The following is a 23,620-nucleotide window of genomic DNA, read 5'->3' on the forward strand; positions in this document are numbered from 1 at the left end:
TAGGAGGATTGCCTTTTTCTTATTTTTTTTTCCCTTCTGTGCTTGCTTTTACTCCTTTATAAAAATGTTAAGTCTTAAATGTTCTTTAATCCCTTTCTAGTTATTCTAAGTATAAAGTCTTTAGATACATAAATGATAGTGATTTAGAAACCTTAAATATGGTATGTCTTTTTTCCCCCTAGGGCTTCTGGTACAGTTTTCACTGCTACTGATGTGGCATTGGGACAGGAGGTAGCTACTTTTTCATACTTCTGGGTGTTACCATTAGCTTTTAGTATAAGAGGAAACTAGATAAACCTATGAATAATCAATGGGAATCTTTTTTTTCAGTTTAATATGTTGAAAGAATTACTCTATGTATTTTATAGCACTTTTCTTAATAGGGAAAAAAGAAGAAATTATGTACTGAGTTTTATAAATAAGCAGATATTTTAAAAAATTATTTTTCCAGCTTGGAATGAAAAGAGGATTAATTCCTGGCATTGGTATGACCTTGAGTTGGGTAATCAGCTTCAGGAGTAATCTTGAAGTAATTAGGCTCTAAGTATTACAAAGTATTGTTCATAGGCAGTGTGGAAGTAAAAGTATTACCTGTCAGTAAATTACAGTCTCATTGTATAATGTAACAGATATACAATAAAGTAAATCATTATCTGGTTGGTGTTTGTAATTTTCTGAGAGAATTAGGAGACTTGTTCTGATTTTTTTTTTTAATTTGTTTCCATCATAGGTTGCTATCAAACAGATTAATTTACAGAAACAGCCAAAGAAGGAATTAATCATTAATGAGATTCTGGTGATGAAAGAATTAAAGAATCCCAACATAGTTAACTTCTTGGACAGGTAAATACAATTATTTCTTAAACAGTGGGGGGGGAAAGTAGAAATTTTACATCTTGTGGTTTGGAGCTTACTCAGGCACTTGATCAGAGTAGGTGTCAGTGTTGATAAGTAAGCTTGAAGGAGGAAGAGAAGTAAAAGAAAAAATAGCACATTGCAGGGGCACCTGAGTGGCACAGTTGATTAAGTGTCTTACTTTTGGTTTCAACTCAGGTCATGATCTCCAGGTCATGGGATCAAGCCTGGATAGAGCCAGGCCTTGGGCTCCATGCTCAGTGCGGGAATCTGCTTAGGATTCTCTCCCTCTGCCCCTCCCTCCTTGTTCACCCTCCCCGCCATGTGCGCACACTCGTTAGCTCTCTAATAAATCTTAAAAAAAAGGCTGGGGGGTACATTGTACTTTAGCAGGCTTTTTTCTACATGTATATCACCTGGCAAGTAAGGGAGAGCAGTTAAATGAAAGACATTACTGCTGGTGCTTATATTAATTACAAATGATCAGAAACAGAAACATTAAGGAAATGAGCTATGATTCATGTGTTGACTGACAGCAGTGCCTGGCCACATGGTTTTTAAACTTTCAGATCATGTTTCTATTTTAGATCCTGTCTTTCATGGGCAAATAGTTTGTCAAAACCTCATTTAAGAATGGATGTTAAATAATAGAACAAAGAGCAGGATAGAAAATTATATTCTACGATTATATGGGGATTGTTAAGCAGTTACATATATGCAAATGAAAGAATTGAAAAATAAATGAAAATTAAAATAAATACAAGGATTTATTTGTGGTGGAGATAGAAGATTATAGGTGATTTTCTTATTTCCACATTTAAATGTATTTAGAATAGGAAAAAGATAATACATTTTTAGATTTTAGCCCTAGTAATGGAGGCCATGTTCATAAAAATCAATTTTCTAGGTCTGTTGCCCTGCTTTTGAAAGTACTATGTCAAGTGGGTATTGCAGGGTAGGTAAGATAAGCCATAGCTTTGGAATCCATTACACTTGGCTTCTGATTCTGGTTCTGTCACTTACTAGCTATGTGAACCTGGATGAGTAACTTCTTCAAGCCTCCATCTCTTCATCTGTAAAACAGAACAAATGATTCCTACCTTACAGTGTTATATTAATTGAAACGATCAAGTTACAATTGTAGGCTAGCTCTGAAATCACTCAGAAAAGTCCTAGTGCCTGTCAGTTACTTTCCTCAACTGTGGGGTTGCAGCTGGCGGGTTTTCTTTCTGGCCCTCACAGCTTCCAGCTTTCTAGCTTCCTGATTAGGGAGTCTGACATTTAAATTCTTCAGCGCAGAGTGGTGTGAAAGTAAAAACGCGCATGTATTTTGTGTGTTTTTCCTTGTTTTTTAGTTACCTGATGGGAGATGAATTGTTTGTGGTAATGGAGTACCTTGCTGGGGGATCGCTTACTGATGTTGTGACAGAGACCTGCATGGATGAAGCACAGATCGCCGCTGTCTGCAGAGAGGTAAGTGTGCTCCCTTTCCGGTAAGTTACAGCCATGCGTACTTAGGAGGTTAAAAAAAAAACAAGAAGGAGAGTTTTCGCACAGGTGATTTTTACTATGTGCAGTACTTTCTCTACATACTCTGTGCAGGTTGTCTCCATACCATTTAATCCTTCCTGTGCACGCTAATTCTGGAATAAAGTATGGATTTTTGAAGAGCCCAGCTCACAGGTATATTTCAGGGAGTTCTTCATTAGAACTTATCCCAACAGAGTACTTTTAAGAGTGAAAGGAAAGGCCGCTCAACAGTGGAAACAAGGACTGTCTCTCACAAAGCAGGACACATGCTCACCTTAAGTATTAAGTCTGCTTCTGGCTTTATTAATCTCCTCAGAGGTGAAAAGCTAGGTGTTTCTTGATATTCACTATTTAATTTTGAGACATACCATTGCTTAAGCCAGTAGAATTCTGCCAAATTGCCTAAGTCGAAACTAAAACTAAAAATTTTTATTTCTGAGTTAATTATGCTCCATCAAAGGGGTAGACCATTTGGTTGTTTCAGGAGGGGAGGAAATAAGAACTCTTGAACAGTTATGAATATGGTATTTTAGTAACATAACTCTAACAAAGAGTGGTCACTTAAAAGCTGACAAAAACTTAAGAATATATCCATACTTCATTTGTTTCTCTAATAATTTCTTTTTATAATTGTTTTAAAAATTATTTTAGGAGTTCCTCAAATTGTGACAAATTTGTTTCTGTTGTACAAGTGTTTTGGGGAGGATTTGTTCTCAAGAATCTGCTTAAATGCTTTGTATATGCAGAACTGAGCCTGGGTGGCTCAGCTGGTTAAACATCTTCCTTTGGCTCAGGTCATGTTCTCAGGTTCCTGGGATCAACTCCCACACTGAGAAGTCCCTGCTTCTCTCTCTCTCTTCTGCTCCCCCTGCTTGTGCTCTCTCTCTCTCTCTCTCTCTCTCTGACAAATAAATAAAATCTTAAAAAAAAAAATGCTTGAGGGGTACCTGGGTGGCTCAGGTCCTGGTCTCAGGGTCCTGGGATCAAACCCCACATGGGGCTCTCTGCTCAGCAGAGAGCCTGCTTCCTCCTCTCTCTCTGCTTGCCTCTCTGCCTACTTGTGATCTCTCTGTCAAATAAATAAAAAAAATCTTAAAAAAAAAAATGCTTGGTAAATGTAGTACAGTTTATCTGTCTTTACTTGAATGGATAGTAGAATATCTTAAATGAGATTTTTAGTTGTTACTCATAAAGTACAATCTTTATTTTGTTTTTCTCTTCTATTGGGGGTAAGAAATAAAAATACAACTTTTTCCAAGCTTGCATTTTATATTCAGTTAATATTCAAAAACAGGGGCAAGCAGATCTTAAAACTCTAATCTTGTTCTTGAATTTTAAGGAAGGGGGCAGAGTTTTTCCTTACTTCTGACTGTGCTTTCTGAAACATGGCATAAGAGGAAACTTACTCTTTCATCAGTGGTGTCTAAGTTGTCGAAATCACTTTATGTAAAATCTGCTCTAAAAGAAATGAAAAAAATATCCTAACATCACATCAGTGAACAGCTGTATAGAACTGGACCTCCCAGATTCTTACCTACTTTCCAGGGGCTCGATTAGAATTCTGAAGCAATGCTTTAGGCCATAAGTACTGACTCACTTCCTTTAGGCTTTTCAGGGACTGTTTCATTGATAGGTGTTTTTCTTGGTTAGTGTTTACAGGCATTGGAGTTTTTACATGCTAATCAAGTAATCCACAGAGACATCAAAAGTGACAATGTGCTTTTGGGGATGGAAGGATCCGTTAAACTTAGTAAGTAGCAAATGATTAAGTAACATTTATTACTATAGTTCTGCCTTTTGTTTAAGTAAAAAGAAACCTATTAATATTTTTGTGACTTAATATATGGAAGAGGAGGGAGAAAATCGTAAAGAATGTGGACTCTGAGCTGGACAGCTTGGGTTTAAATAGCAGATCAGCTACTAGTTGCTGAATAATTTGGGGTGAGTTATTTAATCTCTGTATTTATGTTCTAGATGGTAAGGAAAATAATAGTTACTGTCTCAGATATATAATATAGTTACTGTCTCAGTTACTCTGAGAACTAAAAATGTAAAGCACTGAGGAACAGTGCCTGGGATTGTCCTCATGTTGGTACTGTCTTCTAAAGATAAGCTTGAATTTGTCTCTGTTATTAGGGTAAATCTTTCTCATTGTACTGTTCAGCTTTCTTAGGATTTGGTAGAACATGGCCCATTTGGGGGAGGGCTTTATGACCCTGACCTGAGAGATGACTAGAAACAAAACCTCTGTTCCTAATTATCTTCTGTATCAGACTTGATACAATCATGGGGGGGAAAGTCCTGGACTTCTTTTCCTCTGCTGGCTGTAATCTGTCAGTTTCAACCACTGCCACCTGGAGGATTCAAGAAGAACTTCTGTTGTGGTTCCTCCCACTATGCAAAATTCAAGGCATTTCTTGGATCAGCAGATCAAAATTTTTTCCTTCTGTTCTGTTGGAGTGTTTGACTCCTTTTTCAATATCTCTTTTTTTAAGATATTTCTTCTGGGTATTGTTCAACCACAGGAAAGGGGTTCTACCAGATGGTCAAAAAATATGATTACTAATCTTAATCAGCAGGCAAAATAGAAATGGACATTCTCATACTTTTTTGGTGGATACACATGTAAGCTGACTTAGACTTTTTTGGATAGATTTATCCTGGCTCTTCCACATACTAGATGAATGATCTTGGATAATTTACCTAAAAATATGTATGCCTTAGTTTCCCAGTTTGTAAAATGAGAATAATGTTAATAAATGTACCTATCTCAGTGTTATCATGAGGATTAGGTATGTTGATTTCCTATAAGATACTTGGAACAGTACCTGGTTTGTTACAAGTACCCAATTTTAGCTATAAATATGATTTAACTGAATAATTTTATCTCTTGGATAAAATTATTGAACATATGCACAACAGTAAATACAAAGTTGTTCTCTGTAACGTTGTAAAGAACAACAAAAAGTACCTTAAATGTCTAGCAGTATGGGAATGGTAAATTATAATTTTGTTATTTTGTAATACTGTGTGGTTATAGTAATGAGGTAGATCAACGTTTACAACTATGGAAAAATCTCTAAAAATAAATTTTAAAAAACAATTTACTGGAGCACTTGGCTGACTTAGTTGGTAGAGCATGTGACTTTTCATCTCAGAGTGGTGAGTTCAAGCCCCATGTTGGGGGTAGAGTTTACTTTTTTTTAAAAAGCAGTTTAACAGAGTGTCCTAACTAGGTCGAATAAACTATTCAGTTCACAGGTGATGTTTGTACCTGTGTAAATTCATAACAAAAAGTCCAAAGCTTATAAACTTAAATGTTAGTAGTAGTTGAGTTTGAAATAGAATGGGTCTGTAGAAGGGAGGAAAACAATTCTAGATTCTCATCCCACTAAATCTAACACTCATTGCTAACCTAGGCTTTCTGTGCCTATTGCAAAATGAGTAGAGTAAGCTGGTGAGGACCTTTTTAGGTACAGTTGCAGTTAAAGCTGTTCTTTTTCTAGGCTGTCTGCTAGGTCAGATACTTAGTAATTCTGGCTTCTGTTTGTTTTCTTCAGAAATAGTTCCCATTTCCTGACCTTTTTACCTGATTTGTAGAATTTTAGTTTTGATGCTCACTTTTGGTAACTTTCCTTTTTCAACTTTATTAAAATTTTTGGGATAATTCTTTAGAATAAAAGACCACCTGATCATTTGGCCTTTGCTTGTGGGAAATAAAAGTAAGCAAAGTGAGAGTATATAACATCATCAAGATACTTGTAAAGCCATTCTGCATTCTACATTGTACCTTGGAAACCCATTCTGGCTTACTTTTTTTTTTTTTTTTTTTTTTTTTTTTTTTTTTTTTTAAGTAAGCACTATACACAGCGTGGGGCTTTAACACAACCCTGAGAACAAGAGTCACATGCTCTATGGACACTTCAGTAGCCAGGTGCCCTTGGTTTACTTTTTGAATACAGTTTTTAAAAAGAAGAGGCTGGATAGTCTAATATAATTAATTAAGTCATCTATCATGAGCTCTTAGATAAAAGTATCCATGGGCACCATTAACTATAGATTTGTTTTGGTTTGTTTTATAGCCGACTTTGGGTTCTGCGCCCAGATCACCCCTGAGCAGAGCAAGAGAAGTACCATGGTGGGAACGCCATACTGGATGGCACCAGAGGTGGTTACACGGAAAGCTTATGGCCCTAAAGTGGACATATGGTCTCTGGGTATCATGGCTATTGAGATGGTAGAAGGAGAGCCTCCATACCTCAATGAAAATCCCTTGAGGGTAAGAGCAATTAAACACCAGCCTTATTTTTAGAAAAACGCATTTCTTCAGAACATTTATTTATAATCTGATTGCACCAGCCATTAGGCAAAAATTTAGGATAAAAGTCGATATAACCTAGTCTCTGCATCTAAAAATATTTGCTTCTTCTGGATTATTGAGTTGAATGTGTTAGGTAAAGAGTTTGTAGATTTTTAGTAAACTGTATGGTATTAAATTTTGCACTTAAGTAAGACTTTGTTTACTTTTCCACAAAGGATCTCTAGATGTACTCTTCAGATAGTCAGCTTTGAACCTTGGCCCCTGTACTGCCAGGTACACAGGAGAGGAGAACAAGGTCATATCTATAAGAAATCTGTGTAGATGGCAATGTTAAAGCTCACAGTCAAACAAAAGAGCAAGGGTCCTGAGTTATAGATGGGGTTGGTAGACTTGAAACAATTAGGCGTTTTAGCAGCGGAGGTGGAGAGTTGAGGAGTTCATTCATTCTTCTTTCTGTCTGTCTGTTTCCTTCTACTTCTACTTTTAAATGACCATATATGGCTCAATATCATTAGTTACTAAAGAAATGCAAATCAGATCCCAAAAGGATACTATACCACACCTATAAAAATGACTGTAATCAAAAAGATGGACAGGGCGCCTGGGTGGCTCAGTGGTTAAGCTGCTGCCTTCGGCTCAGGTCATGATCTCAGGGTCCTGGGATCGAGCCCCGCATTGGGCTCTCTGCTCATCAGGGAGCCTGCTTCCACCTCTCTCTCTCTCTCTGCCTGCCTCTCCGTCTACTTGTGATCTCTCTCTGTGATTTCTCTCTGTCAAATAAATAAATAAAATCTTAAAAAAAAAAAAAAAAAAAAAGATGGACAATAGGGGCACCTGGGTGGCTCAGTGGGTTAAGCCGCTGCCTTCGGCTCAGGTCATGATCTCAGGGTCCTGGGATCGAGCCCCGCATTGGGCTCTCTGCTCATCAGGGAGCCTGCTTCCACCTCTCTCTCTGCCTGCTTCTCTGCCTGCGTGTGATCTCCGTCTGTCAAATAAATAAATAAAATCTTAAAAAAAAAAAAAAAAAGGACAATAAGTGTTAGTGAAAAATGTGAAGAAATTGGAACCCTCATACATTGCTAGTGGAAATGTAATATGGTGCATGCAGCACTTGAAAAACAATTGGACAATTCCTTCAAAAGTTAACATTGAGTTACCATATAACCTAGTTATTTCACTGCTAGATATATACCCAAGAGAATTAAAAGCATACATCCACACAAAAACTTGTACACAAATGTTCGAAACAGCATTATTCATAATAGTTAAAAGGTAGAAACAATCCAGATGTCCATCACCTGATGAATGAGTGAGTAAAAGTGGTACATCAAAAAAAGTGGTATATCGATGCAATGGGATATTATTTAGTCATAGTGAAAGTAATGAAGGACAGATACAGACAACATTAAACCTGAAAGCATTATGTTAAATGCAAGAAGTCCTACACAAAAGATCACTTACATGTGACTCCATTTGCAGTCAGTTTTTGTCATTCATGGTAATTAGGTTTTGCAAAGACACAGATAACTGAATTAACCAATTAAATGCTGAACTATTGCTGCTAGGGGAAATACAGGGTTGGGTTCCTGCAAGCCTGTGGTCACATTTGTTTTTTAAGATTTCATTTACTTACTTTATTTGAGAGAGAGACTGAGTATGTGAGTGTCAGGGAGGAGCAGAGGGAGAGAAGCCCAAGCAGACTCCCAGCTGAGTGCGGAGCCAACTCAAGGTTCAGTCCCATGACCCTCAGATCACGACCTGAGCCGAAATCAAGAGTTGGCGCTCAACCAACTGAGCCACCCAGGCGCCCCAGCTTATAGTCACATTTTTGTCAACTGATCAGTCCATAACCTTGCTTGATGTGTGTTTCTTCTTAAAGCCATTTTGTTGATTGAGTAATGTTGAAGTCACAGCTGGTATACGTATAACTCACACCTGAATGAAGCTTTCCAAATGTGTTTTCTCCACAAGGTGCATCACAGCCTTGCACTTAGGACACCAGACGGCACATCAGCGCCATGCTTTTTTGCCTCTTGGCGCATATCCATAAATGACCACAGAAGCACTGAGAGTATTGGTTTAGGGGGTTAAACAAATTTTAGCATGAGTAGGTGAGTTTACATATAAGGAATCTGCAAGTAATGAGGATCAACAACATATGAAATCTCTGAATAGATACACTTATTTATCTATATATATAAATAAATAGAATAGGCAGATCCATAAAGATAGGAGATTAATGGTTTCTAGGAACTGAGGAGAAGAGGGAAGAAGGAATAACTACAATACACGTGGGTATTCTTTTTAGAGAGATAAAAATGTTCTGGAATTAGTTGTCATGGTTGTACAACTTTACGAATACACTAAGAACACTGAATTACACACTTTACAAGGGCGATTTTTGTAGTACGTGGTTTACCCCTTAATGAAGCAGTTATTTTTTAAAAGTTCTTAAATTACCATGTATGACTATAGGCTTACTGTCAGACTCTCTTTTTCCTAATTTTTTTCCAACTAAGTTGGATTTACTATAAAGTGGGCTCCAGAGGCCAAGTAATTGGTATGTGTAGGAGAGGTCCTTTCTGGGTGGCATTGGATTTTGATGCTCTTTTTCCTGAATGTGTTTCATCTCCTTGCAAAAAAAAAAGTTCAGGTGAGAAATTAAGTGCTTCTATAGAGGTGATTAGCTTTAGAACACTTTTGGGACAATTTTTAAAACCCTCTCATTTCATTCATTTAACAAATATTGATTCAAATACCTGCTTTGTGGTAGATACCATACAAAGTGCTTTCTACTGACAAAAATTCCTGCCCTCACCATTTCCTGTGTGGCTCAGTGGATTAATTGTCTTCCACTCAGCTTGTGATTTCAGGGTCCTGGGGTAGAGTCCCATGTGTGGCTCCACACTTAGTGGGGAGTCTGCTTGTCCCTCTGCCCCTCGCCCTGCTTGTGCGCTCTCTGTCTCTCAGATAAATAAAATCTTTTTTAAAAATCTTGCCCTCATAGAAAGTAGAAAGAAAAAATAAGAATAATATGTAATATATTAAGTGATAGAGACTAAGTGCTGGGACTGGTAGGGAGGGAGTCAAGAGAATGTTTGGTTTCACAAGAGTGCTTGGAGAGGGCTTCATTGGGGTGACATTAGAAGATATAAGATAAGAGAGTTATACCAAGTTACCAAAGGGAAGAACATTCCAGTCAGAAAGAACAGCACCTAAAAGGCCCTGAAGCAGAGGCATTTTTGGTATATTCAGAGAGCATTGAGGATTTCCACCGTAGCTAGTGTGCAGGGAGCATACAGCAGGAGGAAAAAGGTAGATCAGTGAAGAAATGGTACCAGACTATGTAGTGCCTTTTCAGGACTTTATAAGAATTCTGGCTTCTACATAGGTAAGACAGGCAAACAACTGGAGAGTTTGGAGCAGAGATGTTAAATGGTCTTGAAAGACCCGCGGATCCCCTTACCCAAGAATCCAACACTGCCACTGGATGCAATCAGCAAGAGGTTCTTTATTGTTACGCAGGCACCTGCGGGGTGGTCAGCGCGCGCCTGCGGGTGGTCAGCAGCTCCTGCTAGCTGAGCACACCCGGCTGGGGTGGTGCCGGGTTTTTATAGACAGGTACAAACAAGTTTTGGGTGGGGCGCAACTGATTGGTTGACAGTTAGAACTTTTGAAAAAGGCATACGTGGAGTTTGCTGATTGGCTCTAAGGACCCGCGCGTGCGAAGAGAGAGGCGGGAAGGGGGAACAAGCTGATTGATTCTGAGGGCCCGCGCGGGGGAGGAGAGAGGCGGAAAGGGGGAACAAGAAGGGGGAAGGTAGGAATGCCATCATGGCGTCTTCTTATTATTTCTATAAGCCAAGCAGTTACAGAAGGGCAAAAGAGCAATTAATAAGCAATTAATAACCTAATTTACGCCTAAAAGCCAGCGGTTCACAGAAAAGCAAACAAGCGGTTAGTTATCCTATCTATCTTCTAGGGGAGGGGTCTTTCAGTCTTACTTGTATTTTAATAGGATCATTCTGGCTACTCTGTTGAGAAAAAATTTTCAAGTGAGGCAGAGATAGATCTAGGAAAACCAGTTAGAAGACAAGACATAATGGTACCTGAGACCAGAATCGTATCAGTAGAGGTGGGAAGTAGTAGAAGTAATTGGATTACAGATATATTTTAAAAGGAGAGCCTATCTGGGAGAGAGAGAGAGAGAGAGATGACTCTAAGAGTTTGGCCTAAGCAACTGGAATGATGAAATTCAAGTTCACCTTAACTGAATTGGGGAAGGTTGGGGAATGCTGCAAGTAGAGTGGTGTGTGGGGATGGCAGGTGGGACATCAGGAGGTAACATTTTAGCATGTTTTACACATGTCAAGTTTGTAGTGCCTACTAAGACGTCCAAATGAGGGGCTGCCTGGGTGATTCAGTCAGTTAAGCATTCAACTCTTGGTTTTGGCACAGGTCATGATCCTCAGGATTGTGACATCTAGCCCTGCAGCGGCCCAGCCTCAGTATGAGTCTGCTTCAGATTTCCTCTACCTCTCCCTCCCCTCTTGCACACATGGCTCAAGTGCTCGCCCTCTCTCTCTCAAAATAAATAAATAAATTTGGGGGAAGAGACATCCAGGTGAATATCTTTTTTTTTTTTTTTTTAAGATTTTATTTATTTATTAGAGGGGGGGGGGAGCGAGCACAGGCAGACAGAATGGCAGGCAGAGGCAGAGGGAGAAGCAGGCTCCCCGCCGAGCAAGGAGCCCGATGTGGGACTCGATCCCAGGACGCTGGGATCATGACCTGAGCCGAAGGCAGCTGCTTAACCAACTGAGCCACCCAAGCGTCCCAGGTGAATATCTTGAATAGGCTGTTGGGTATGGCCATCTAGGATCAGGCCTGAGGTGTAAAATAGAGACTTGTTAGCTACAGAAATTGAAGTTATATTGAATATTGAAGTTATAAGATCACCAGGCCAAGTAGGCATAGACAGACAGTAGAAAAGATTCAGCTTGCATCCTGAAGCATTTGATCCATAGTTAACACTTGATGTAGCAGACCAGCAGAGGAGAATGAGGAGGAATGGCTGAAGAGGTACACAAAACCAAATAAATACATGCTCTTGATTCTCCATGCAAAAAGCAAGGGAGATATCAGCTTGTCAGTAACCACAGCTAATCAAGTAAGTTGAGGAGTAAAATGATCATTCAAGTTGGCAGTGTGTGAATGTAATTATTGAAAGCTTAGGGGCACCTGGGTGGCTCAGTGGGTTAAAGCCTCTGCCTTTGGCTCGGGTCCTGATCTCAGGGTCCTGGGATCGAGCCCCGCATCGGGCTTTCTGCCTGCTTGTGATCTCTGTCTGTCAAATAAATGAATAAAATCTTAAAAAAAAAAAAAAAAAAGAAAGCTTAGCAAGCAGGAAATTCTTCCTGTCAAGATAGAGTAACAGGTATCAGATTCACCACGCTTGCCTAAAGTAATAAAACAGCAAAAATTAGCATATGTGAAACAATGGTTTGCAAGACACTGGACATCTGTGAAGAAAGTGATCTCCAAAGGGAAAGGCTTGAGGTGAGCACTGTGATTGGTCCAGCTTAATGTATTGAGAGGGTTTTAAGCCCTGTGCAGGGAGGAAGAACCCAGGTGGGACACATGGCCTCCTTGAATTAAGGAGAAGGAGTTTAAAGTCTGAAGAGACCAAGTTGGCTAGAGTTTACAAGACAGAGAGCAGGAGAGGAGAAAGTCTCATAGAAGATTCCGGAATCTGTGGAGTCCCCTTGAGCATTCAGCAGACACTGGTGCATCTCTGTGAAGAATCTACCCAAGGTCAGGGGTATACCCATATAAGATTGAAGAAAACAGTGCTTGGTGCTCACACAGAGGCTGGGAATAGTGCCTGCTTCTGTCAGCCACAGTGGAAAACCTTATAATGCACAGGATATTGAATAGAAGACTCAAGAGAGTGTAAAATTGATGTGGCCAAATAATTTATGTGGTTGTTCCCCCTTAAGGCAGATAGAGCATAACTCCCCACTGCTTCACTGGTGGGAAATAATTACCCCTAGACTACCTGCTGCTATAGTCCAGCTAACCCATCTGAAAAACAAGACCTGAAGAGATCCCAGGTAACTTGTGTTGCAGAACAAAACTCAAGAATACTTACAGGAATATGGAAATACCCAGCAGCCAACAAGCACGTAAATATCCAGAGTTTATCAGGCAGACAGAAGAGTAGGAAAGTACAACCCATGATGAGAAAACCCATTGCAGCAGACCAGAACTGACAGAGAGAAGAGCACACAAAGTCATTAAAGCAGTTTTTGTAACTGCATTCCATATGTTAAGGGTAGCGGCGTTTGGAGCGAATAGGGACAGAAATGAAATTTTTAGAAAGATGAAAAATAGCAATAGTGAGACAGCTTCAGGTGTTCTAATACATGTGTAGCCAAGTTTGGGGGGGGAAATCAAGACTTCTGCAGCCAGCCAGTATCTTTTTAAAAACTGAGGTGAAATAAAGATTTTTCTAGACAGACATTGAAAGCATTTATTACCAGCAGATCTACAATAGAAGAAATACTAAAGGAAGTATTTCAAGCAGAAAGAAAATGGTAATAGTGCTCTATAAAAAGAATCGAAGAGTGCTAAAAATAATAACTGTGAGTAAATATATGATTTTTTTCCTTCTGTAAATATCTTTAAAAGGTAAAACCTTACATGAAAAAAAAAAAAAACTTTACATGAAAGTAATAATGGAGGGGGAGGAAAAGAACATAAAAGTAAAATGACAAAAGCATAAAGCTGAGGGGGAGAACCGTGAGATTGATGCAGTCTGTGGGAAGTGGTGTAATAATGAGATGGTTGTGAAAATGGAAAGACACATGCTCTCACCTCTTCAGCAAGCCCTAAAATAAAGAATGAATTACACCTGGTAAAATTCAGCTAAAGAAATAAAATAGGATCATAAGTCATACTGAATTAAAGAGAAGAGCTCACACTTAGAAATTCATGATAGGGGCAAGGGCCATCTGAAAGTGCTCTGGTGGCCAAAGATGTAGCAGTTTGAACCACAAAATAAAATAGTAAGGGATAGTAACCCGCAGTATAATGTTTATGTGTCTGTGCTGATATAAGTAAGTGAGTAAATAAGTGAGGCAGAAGGGACAAATCTCATGAGAACTCCAAATAATTTATGTGGTTGTTCCCCCTTAAGGCAAATAGAGCATAACTCCCCACTCCTTAAGTATAGACAGCACATAGTGATTTTCTTCTGAAGAGCAGAGTATTAAAAGTGGAGAAAAGAGGGACGCCTGGGTGGCTCAGTTGGTTGAGCAGCTGCCTTCGGCTCAGGTCATGATCCCAACGTCCTGGGATCAAGTCCCGCATCGGGCTCCTTGCTCGGCAGGGAGCCTGCTTCTCTCTCTGCCTCTGCCTGCCATTCTGTCTGCCTGTGCTCTCTCTCTCTCCCTATCTCTCTGATAAATAAATAAAATCTTTTTTTAAAAAAAAAAGTGGAGAAAAGAGTAACTTAGAAGAAAAACCTGACAAGCACAGACCTCAGATAAGGTCAGTGTACAGTTATAAATTAATTTGGTAGTATGTACTTTTGATATGATGCACTTTTGATATGGTAGTATGTACTTTTGATATGATATACTTTTGATATGGCACTCTTTAACTGTGATCTTCCTTCCCAAAGCCCATATTCAGAGTCTGTAATCACAAGGAAAACATAAAATTCCAGTATCGGGCATTCTACAGTATAAAAACTGACCCAGTACTCCTCCACGCTGTCACGGTCATCAAAAGCAAAGGAAAGTTGAAGAAATTGTCGCAGCCAAGAGGAGCTAAGGAGACATGAGTGTCCTGAAACAGAGCAGAGAGTGGGGTAGTGAGTGAAACGGGGAAATATATAGTAGGAATGCTGGACGTCCTATGGGACTGTTAATGACGAGGTGAATGATGCCAGTCATCAGGAATGTATCTTTTTCTTCCACTGTCCTTAGCTGCACAGGTACAGGCAAGGGAAAAGCAGTTTTAATGTTTAGCAAAGTGAATGCTGTGAAGTACAAGAGGATCAGAGGCGATTATGATGAACACTGGAAGATCAGTGGGATTTATGTTTAGCAGAGTCAAAGGGATTGCTGGTGTTGGGGGCGCCCAGAGTGAAATAAGTAGGAGGTAAAGAGCAGCTGCATATTCAGGCTTATGGTCATGAGTACTGATGGTGAGGCACACAGGCTGTGACCGTAGGCTTGTGTGGCTGAGGGAAACCAAAGGACAAGAGCATGGGAGAAGATGAGGGGAAGGAACTCTCAGCAGCCTCTCAAGCTGTTGAAATCCCTGGGAGTTATGAGTACTGTTAGAGGCAATGACAACAGTGTTTGGTAGATGTGGTGGAGATGAGTCTGCAAGCCTGGGAGTTCTGCAGGACAGGGTAGGTATCTCAGAGAGGCAATAAGAAGCCACAAGGACCCTCCTTCTCTAGGTGCAGTGGCGCAAAGTCTGGGAGGGAACGGTGACCCCTAGAGACCACTATGGATGAGGCAGTCCTTCAGGGGAGACCCAGGCCTTAGTAGATGAGGTAGGACTTAGAGGAAGGGGAGTTTAGAGGAGGGGTAGGGTAATGGTATGGAAAAAATGAAGGCAGAAAGGGGAGTGTGCAGTGCCAGATGGGCATTAGAGTACAGATAGCGAGGAAATGGGCACACCCATATCCTGATGGTTTGAGCGTCAGTATCCCTTTTTTGATGGCATTTTGGTTATACTGCAGAAAAGTGAAATAATTCAGGAGAAAATACAGGCGACCTTGGGTTTGGCAGTGTTTTTAGATCAAAAAGCATGATCCATCCATGAGAGAATAAATTGATAAATTGGACTTCATTAAAATTGGAATCATCCTGGCTAGCTCAGTTGGAGGAGTGTGCTACTGTTGATCTTGGGGTCGTGAGTTCAAGCCCCATGTCAGGTATAGAGATTACTTAAATAAATAAAATTTTAAAAAAAGAAAATGGGAATCTCCTTTCAGAGAAAGACACTATTAAGAGAATGGAAAGACAAGTCACAGACTGGGAGAAAATATTTGCAAAACACCCATCTGATAATCAGATGCTGTACAAAATATATAAAGAGCTCTTCAAACTTCAACAGTGAGAAGATAACCTAATGTAAGAATGGATAAAAGATCTCAACAGACAGTTAAAGAAGATAACGCAGATGGGGTTCCTGGTTGGCTCAGTCGGTAGAGCAAGAGTACGACTCTTAATCCCGGGGTCATGAGTTCAGGCTCCATGTTGGGCATGGAGATTACTTAAATAAATATTAAAAGAAAAAAAGAAGATACAGATGGCAAGTAAGCATATAATAAGATGCTCAACATCATGCAGTTAGGGAATTGCAAAATTTAAAAAACAGTAAGACACACACCTATTAGAATGGCCTGAACTTTTTTTTTTAAGATTTTATTTATGAAAGAGCATGGGGGTGGACAGGTCAGAGGGGAAATCAGACTCCCCGCGGAGCAGGGAGCCTGAATGTGGGAGTCGATCCCACGACTCCAGGATCATGACCTGAGCTGAAGGCAGTTGCTTAACTAACAGCCACCCAGGCTCCCCAAGCCTAAAAATTTTTAATGGCAGTACCAAATGCTGGTTAGAATGCAGAGCAGTAGCAACTCGCATTCCTAGCCAGTGGAGATGGAATATGGTACAGCTACTTCAGAAGACATTTTGGCAGTTTCTCATAAAACTAAAGATGCTCCTAACATGCAGTTCACAGTTGTGCTCCTTATTACTTACCTAAATGAGTTGGAAATTGATGTTCATACAAAAACCCTCTCACAAATGTTTATAGCATCTTTATTCATAATTGCCACAAATGAGAAGCAGCCAGCCAAGATGTGAAGTACATATGCTTTATTTAAAAAGGGTGAGTGTATAAATAGACTGTGGTACATCCATACGGTACAATGTTATTCCATGACATTAAAAAGATAAACAAAAACTGCAAAAAGACATGGAAGAACCTAAAATGCATATTGCTTAGTGAACAAATCCAGCCTAACGCAGCTACATACTGTATGATTTCAGCTATAGAGACTAAAAAATCAGTCGTACTCTCTAAAATAAATAAATCTTTAAAAACAAAAAAAAAGTGGGAGGGGGGTACCTGGGTGGCACAGTCAGTTAAGCCTTTGACTCTTGGTTTTGGCCCAGGTCATGATCTCATGATCATGAGATCAAGCCCAGCATTGGGCTCCACACTGAGCATGGAGTCTGCTTCAGATTCCCTCTCCCTCTGCCTCTGCCCCTCCTGCTCATGTTCTCTCTTCTCTAAAATAAGTACATATGTGTCTTTGGAGGGAAAAAAAATTCAGTGGTTACCAGGTATTTGTGGGGGTGGGGTGGGGAAGATGAATGGGTGGAGCTTAGGGGATTTTTAGGACAGTGAAATTGTACTGTATGATATTATAATGTCAGAAACATGACAGTATGCATTAGTCAAAATCCATGGGACTATACAGCACAAAGTGTGAACCCCAGTGTAAACCAGACACTTATTTAATGAAGATGTACCAGAGACCCTTAACTGTGCAGAACAAACTGAAGGTTGCTGGAGGGGAGGTGGATGAGTAGGGGAATGGGTTAAATGGGTGGTGGGTATTAAGGAGGACACTTGGGATGAATTATTGGGAGTTATATGAAAGTGATGAACCAGTAAGTTCTATTTCTAAAACCAATATTCCCATGATATTTTAACTAACTAGAGTTTAAATAAGAACTTAAAACAGAGGGCACCTGGGTGGCTCAGTGGGTTAGGCTGCTGCCTTGGCTCGGGTCGTGATCTCAGGGTCCTGGGATTGAGTCCCGCATTGGGCTCTCTGCTCAGCAGCGAGCCTGCTTCCTCCTCTCTCTCTCTGCCTGCCTCTCTGCCTACTTGTAATCTCTCTCTGTCAAATAAATAAATAAAATCTTTTAAAAAAAAACAACAAAACTTAAAACAGAGAAAAAGGTTTAAAAATAAAAGTTTAAAAGTTTAAAAATAAAGGTTTAAAAATAAGCCACCTGGGGTGGCTCAGTCAGTTGAGCAACTGACTCTTGGTTCCTGCTCAGGTTGTGGGATCAAGCCCCATGTCTGGCTCCCAGCTCCATGAGGAATCTGCTTGGGATTCTCTCTCCTCTATCCCTCCCCCTGCTAGCTCGCTCTGTCTCTCAAAATAAATAAATAAAGATAGCATAAAAATAAAAGTGTATCAGTAGTGGTTCATCACTTGTAACCAGTGTACCATATTAATGTAAGGAGCCTCTCCCATTCTCAACATCCCTCACCAGCAGGTACATTTCTTACATTTGGAGAACCTACGCTGGCACATCATTATCACTCAGAGTCTGCAGATTGCATTAGGGTTCACTCTTGGGTATTATACAGTTCTGTGGGTTTGGTCAAATGTATAATGAATAACATATATCCATTATAATAAGAGAGTGTTTTCACTGCCGTAAAAGTCCCCTGTTCTGCCTGTGTCATGTATAACCAAAAAGATACAGCTAGTTTTAAAAAAGGATAGCTGTGAGTTCTGAATCACTAAATTCTACTCCTAAGGCCAGTATTAACACTATATGTTAACTAACTAGAATGCAAATAAAAACTTGTTTTGAAATCTGGTGTGACTTGGAATAAAATCTTGAGAAAGGCAAATGGATGCTGTATGTCAGTAGTGTGATTGTGCTTATTTTTCTTTATACCCTTATGTATTACAGTTCTTCTATCAACATGTGTTAGATTTATAACCCCTCCCCCAAAAGATAAAGCTAATTTCTGCAAAAAATTAGGGGAATGTAACATCTAAAAGTCAAGGGAAAAGAACTGCTACAAATGGGCGGAAATAATACTACACCTCGGTTTATTATTTCTGGTGAATTTCTTTAAAGAATTAAAAGATCCAGGGGTGCCCGGTTGGCGCAGTCGGTGGAATGTACAACTCTAGATCTCAGGGTTGTGAGTTTGAGCCCCACATTGAGTGTAGAGATTATTTTTAAAAATCTCTCTAAAAAATTAAAGAAGTGAAAAATCCATAAACTTTATAGAGTGCTGTCTCTTTGTTGTGCTACCTTAAGTATGTCAAAGATACTCTTATATTTTTAGGCCTTGTACCTGATAGCAACTAATGGAACTCCAGAACTTCAGAATCCAGAGAAACTTTCCCCAATATTTCGGGATTTCTTAAACCGTTGTTTGGAAATGGATGTGGAGAAAAGGGGTTCGGCCAAAGAACTGTTACAGGTGAATTTGGAAGTAATACTGTTTTTGGATAAAGTTGATTTTTTTGAATAACCAACAAAGTTTACATAGGGTTAATAACATTTCACTCTTAATTTATCACCAGCAGCGTGGCAGTTGATGTAGTTTAGGATTTTATCTGTTGAGAATAAAATAGCTATAATACTGAAATCAAGTATACGAGTTTTTGCATATTGTCACTTCTCAGACAAGGTCATTTGCTGGCGTGGGTATCTGGGTCATTTAGGTGAGATTTTTATAATACTAAATTAACTAAAAGGACTGCTTTCAACTATAAAGTGATGTATTGATTATGTTGATTTTATACACATCCTGAAATACATGTTTGTTAAATAAATTATAATCCATAAAATAGTCTTGGGGCTTAATTGAAAGGAAATATTTAGCTTCTAAACTGGTGACACTGATAAATATTTCCCTCCCTTCTCTGGCAGCATCCCTTCCTGAAACTGGCCAAGCCCTTGTCCAGTCTGACACCACTGATCATGGCAGCTAAAGAAGCAATGAAGAGTAACCGTTAGCATCATTGTCGTGGCCTCATGTTCTTTCTTCCATTTTCTAAAAGAAATCTTTTAATATATGAAAATGATTACTCTTTTGGGGTTTAAAGAAATGATCTGCATAACATGGAGGAAAAAGGAAACTACTACTTCCTGAAGACAGCCAAGAGAAAATTGCAAAACAGAATGACAGCTTTCTATTGACTCCCTTCTTTATAGGGTCCAAAAGGAATTGCAGACTGAATCACTAGCCTTAACTTCTTTCAGCACACAGCCCATCAGGGCCATTTTATAGTGTTTGAGATTTGCATTTTATTTTGCTGACTTCATCGTAATAGATCCCATTCATTGTCCCTTTTGGGGAGTATTTTCAATACTTGAATGGCAGATTCGAGTTTTTCAGAGTATTTGTTTCCTCTGCTGGTCATCTTTTCTCTCTTCTTCATAGCCTTTTTCCTTGCCTTGCTCCTTTGAGTTGCTTTGAGAAATTTTTCTTGTGCCTAAATTGAAGGCAGATGTAATAAAAACTATGTAGCTCCTTATATTGGCAAAGGAGCTCAAAATCGCTTAGCTATGTATAGAAGTTAGGGCCAGCTTTTACTACATGTAGTATTTCAGTTCATAATTTGAACTGAAGGAAGGGAAGAAAAATACGTGATTTTTACCTTTTTTAACAAATGTGAAAGAGTCAGTTTTAGAAATTTCCTGATAGTGAGTTGTTTGGCATTTGTTACATGTATAGAGAGACTAATAATCTATATTTATAACTAAATCATTGAGACAGAAAAAGAATCCCATTCATTATACATCCTTACAATTTTGTTTCTTTCTGACTGTGTCCTCTCCAGATTGGGCTTCAGGAACCAAAGTGATTTTTTCTTTCTTGTCCAACTTGGGCTTTGTGACTGGTTGCTACCGCTACTTTGCCCTTTGTCCTTTTACCTTCATTTTGGAAATAAGTTTCTGTATATGTTGTAATTTTAGTTAGTTTGTTTTTTAATTAACCCTCTCTCACCCTACTCCACCCCTTCTCCTCTGGTAATTAATATAATAATCATTGAATTTTCAGAATTTAAAAGTTAATTTTTTTCCATTTAAAGGAGAAAAATACTTGGAGCTAGCAGAAACAAAGTGAGAGGCTAGAATTTCAGTGAGCTCTAAAATAATTAGATAAGATTATATTCATGAAAGAGAAATGACGGTTACATAGAGATGCAGCTTCTGACCAGTAAACTGTAGAGATTTGTTATAAACATTGTTTCCAGCCCATTACCAAGATTTTACTATGTATGAGAACTTAAGTCCCTTAAGTACTTGATAAATTCGTGGATTATTTGAGATGTTGAGTTACTTTAGATTTTTTTCAAAAATAAGTGTGTAAAAAAACTGGAGAAGAAAAATGAAATGTGCTTGTTGATAGCAATACTTTTTTTATTTTAAAAATTTGAAGAGGGTCTGTGACCTGTAGCATTAGTTATGAGAGTATCCTTTCTTCTCCACCACCCTTCTGATCTCTTTTCTCTCCTTATATTTTGTTATTCTGCTTGTAGAAGCGGTGTCATCCCTTCTGACATGCCACAAGCCGCATAAAAGAAAAAAAATCTGGTTTGGTTCAGACGGTTTGTTCCACGCTACCACTTATCATTAACTTCACACCTATTTGCCATCCTGCAGTAGTACCGGTCATGAATAAAAATAATTTTGGTATTTTGGATACATTAGGGGAACGAATAGAGTTTTATTTCCTATCATTTTCATCACATCTGTGTTAAGATATAAGTATAGCAGTGGCTGTTTTTTATTGATAATGCAAGAAGGTTTTCATAAAACTGAGTAAAATAGTGAAACTTGTATCTAGAGCACTTAATAGTTTCTGTTTTCAGTTTGATTCTGGATTTCATTTTTCTCTGGATTATTTTGGCCACCTGCAGCTATTACTAAATTACAGAAACAGGCTGGTGTATTTCTGATGAAAATCTGCAGTGCCTCTTGAGTTTCTGATTTGAACATTCTATGTCAGTAGTTGTTTGGATGGATTCCAATAAAGAAGATGCTACCAATGAACTAGAAAACCAACTAGATGCTAAGACTGCTCGTCATGATTAACTCTAGAAGGCCCTTCCGTACCTATGTCATAAAGACCATGTTCGTTGAATACAGTGCCAATGCCCCATTTTTATGCCTGTGACTCAACAAGGGTCTTTTCATTTTATAGAAGAAGTTTGGGATTTGTATTTACAACAACTTTGAGGGTTACCTGCACGTCCATTGCTGGCAACGGACTTTGTCATTAAAACCTGATTCCTAGGTTAAGGGAGCTACACTGTGGTTTATTCTTTACTTACTTGGATAAACTAACTTGTAATAGAAATATACTTTGGTTAATTCTGAAATGTGTCATTTTTGAACAAAATAATCCTAAAGGCAATATGGAATTGTGATTTATTAGTTAATTTTAAATTAAAATGTTCAGATCTTGTTGAAAGAAAAATTACATCTGAATCAAGATTCATGTTTTTTTTAATAACTACTTTTTGTATTCACCCTTTTTGTCATCACTTTAGAATGAAAATTCCCATTTAAATCTAAAAGTTACCTTAGTCTCCTCTTGTGTTATGAAAACAATATTACTATAATACTTATTTATTGTATTTCAAACTCTCTGGTGGTCTTAAAGTTTCCTTCTCCTCTTGTTCCTTTTGCTGCTTTTAGGGACAGTTAAAACTGGGAACCATGAAAATAGTGAATATTATATCCTACCTGAGACTAGTAAAAAAGTAGAGCAGTTGTGGTAGCGTAAGAAACCAAAGCTAACACAACTCTTTTTTCATGTATTGAGTGCCTGGCACATAGTATAAATTCTCTTCCCTTCCACACATAAATATTAAGCTGCTTAAAGTGTATCCAGTTACCACCAGTCCTGAATGAACATGTGCCTTTAATAAGCAATTTAAAACTACCTATGAGTATTTCTTTATAGGCTTCACATAAATACATGTCTGTTTATATATACTGTATTCTAGCCAGAACAATTTCAGATCTATTTGGGCTGTAGGTATAGCTAGAAAAAATGGGTACTTAAAGAATTTACATCAGCTTTTTAATCTAAAAATTTAAAATATGAGATCCATATCCAGTGAAATGTCAAAAATAAAAAACCATTGTAGAATTAGGGTTAAAATCCAGATTCATACTCCTTTTGGGTTTTTTATAGTAGAATTTCATCGTTATATAGAATGAAGATTGTCTTCCTTGTTCCCATTGCTTCCACAATAGGTAAGCTAGACAATTAAAATCAGTTTTCCCACAGGGTGTGTATATGTGGGTTTGTAAGAAAGGGAAAAAAATACGCAGATATAGTTTTTAGTCAATGAACTCATTTATTGACCACTTTGGCAAAGACACTGTGGTAGCTATTGTGGGAATTACAAGGGAGAATCAAGCACTGGCCTGCCCTTGAGAGAGCTGAAGTCCTTTTCACTCACCATTCTAGAATGCTGCCAAATGAAAGGGAGAAAGAAATGTATAATTCTGTCAGACAAATTTTCATTGTGTATTAAGAAAAGCAAAGAATTCTATTTAGAATTGGACATCTTTGGTAGGAATCTGTTACCTTTTTTTCCCCTTATTTTGGTAGAAAGAAATGCAATTAAGTGAAAGTAGTCTGTCTTTTCTGTTTTGTCTTCAAATTTTATAATGACTTTTATTTTTAATTTAATCCCGTTCAATTATTTAATTGTTACCTTGACATTAACTGCTGTATTTGATGACTTTGTTCAATAATTTTGTTCTTTCAGGGCTAGAAATAAACTTTTTTTTTAATATTCATTTTCCCCTTTCCTAAACTTCAGTTCTTTCTTCAGATAGAATAGTTTAAAAGAATAAAGATAATAGGTTTTTAAGAAGTATTTTGATACTTTTAAGAATAAATATTTGTTAAACACGGCACTATTTTGAATGTATTACAGAGCTCCAATTTAGAAAAGTTTCCAGAAATGTATGGGTAGCATGAGCCTTCCCTCTTTTAAATCAGGTTTAGAATACGTTTCTTACAAATGTTCTGGCTGTCAGACCCACAGAAATACTTCTGATCTGTTTAAATACCTCCAGTAACTCGGCCTGAAATTCA

At 38.4% G+C, this 23,620-nt stretch overlaps 1 protein-coding gene across 2 annotated transcripts in view; it reads left to right on the forward strand.

Annotated features, from left to right (window-relative positions):
• Window positions 1-23,319, forward strand: part of PAK2 (p21 (RAC1) activated kinase 2) — a 90,203-nt gene extending 66,884 nt beyond the window's left edge. For both annotated transcript variants that reach the window (XM_059163040.1, XM_059163042.1), the window contains 7 exons: window positions 183-231; window positions 731-843; window positions 2,211-2,328; window positions 4,036-4,135; window positions 6,468-6,664; window positions 18,836-18,973; window positions 19,426-23,319. In XM_059163040.1, the coding sequence (XP_059019023.1) occupies window positions 183-231; window positions 731-843; window positions 2,211-2,328; window positions 4,036-4,135; window positions 6,468-6,664; window positions 18,836-18,973; window positions 19,426-19,512 (802 nt within the window). In that variant the 3' untranslated portion in view covers window positions 19,513-23,319. The remainder of the gene's footprint in view (window positions 1-182; window positions 232-730; window positions 844-2,210; window positions 2,329-4,035; window positions 4,136-6,467; window positions 6,665-18,835; window positions 18,974-19,425) is intronic.
• Window positions 23,320-23,620: the final 301 nt, after the last annotated feature.

The sequence above is a fragment of the Mustela lutreola genome, chromosome 2, assembly GCF_030435805.1.
Source record: "Mustela lutreola isolate mMusLut2 chromosome 2, mMusLut2.pri, whole genome shotgun sequence".
Classification (NCBI taxonomy): Eukaryota; Metazoa; Chordata; class Mammalia; order Carnivora; family Mustelidae; genus Mustela; species Mustela lutreola.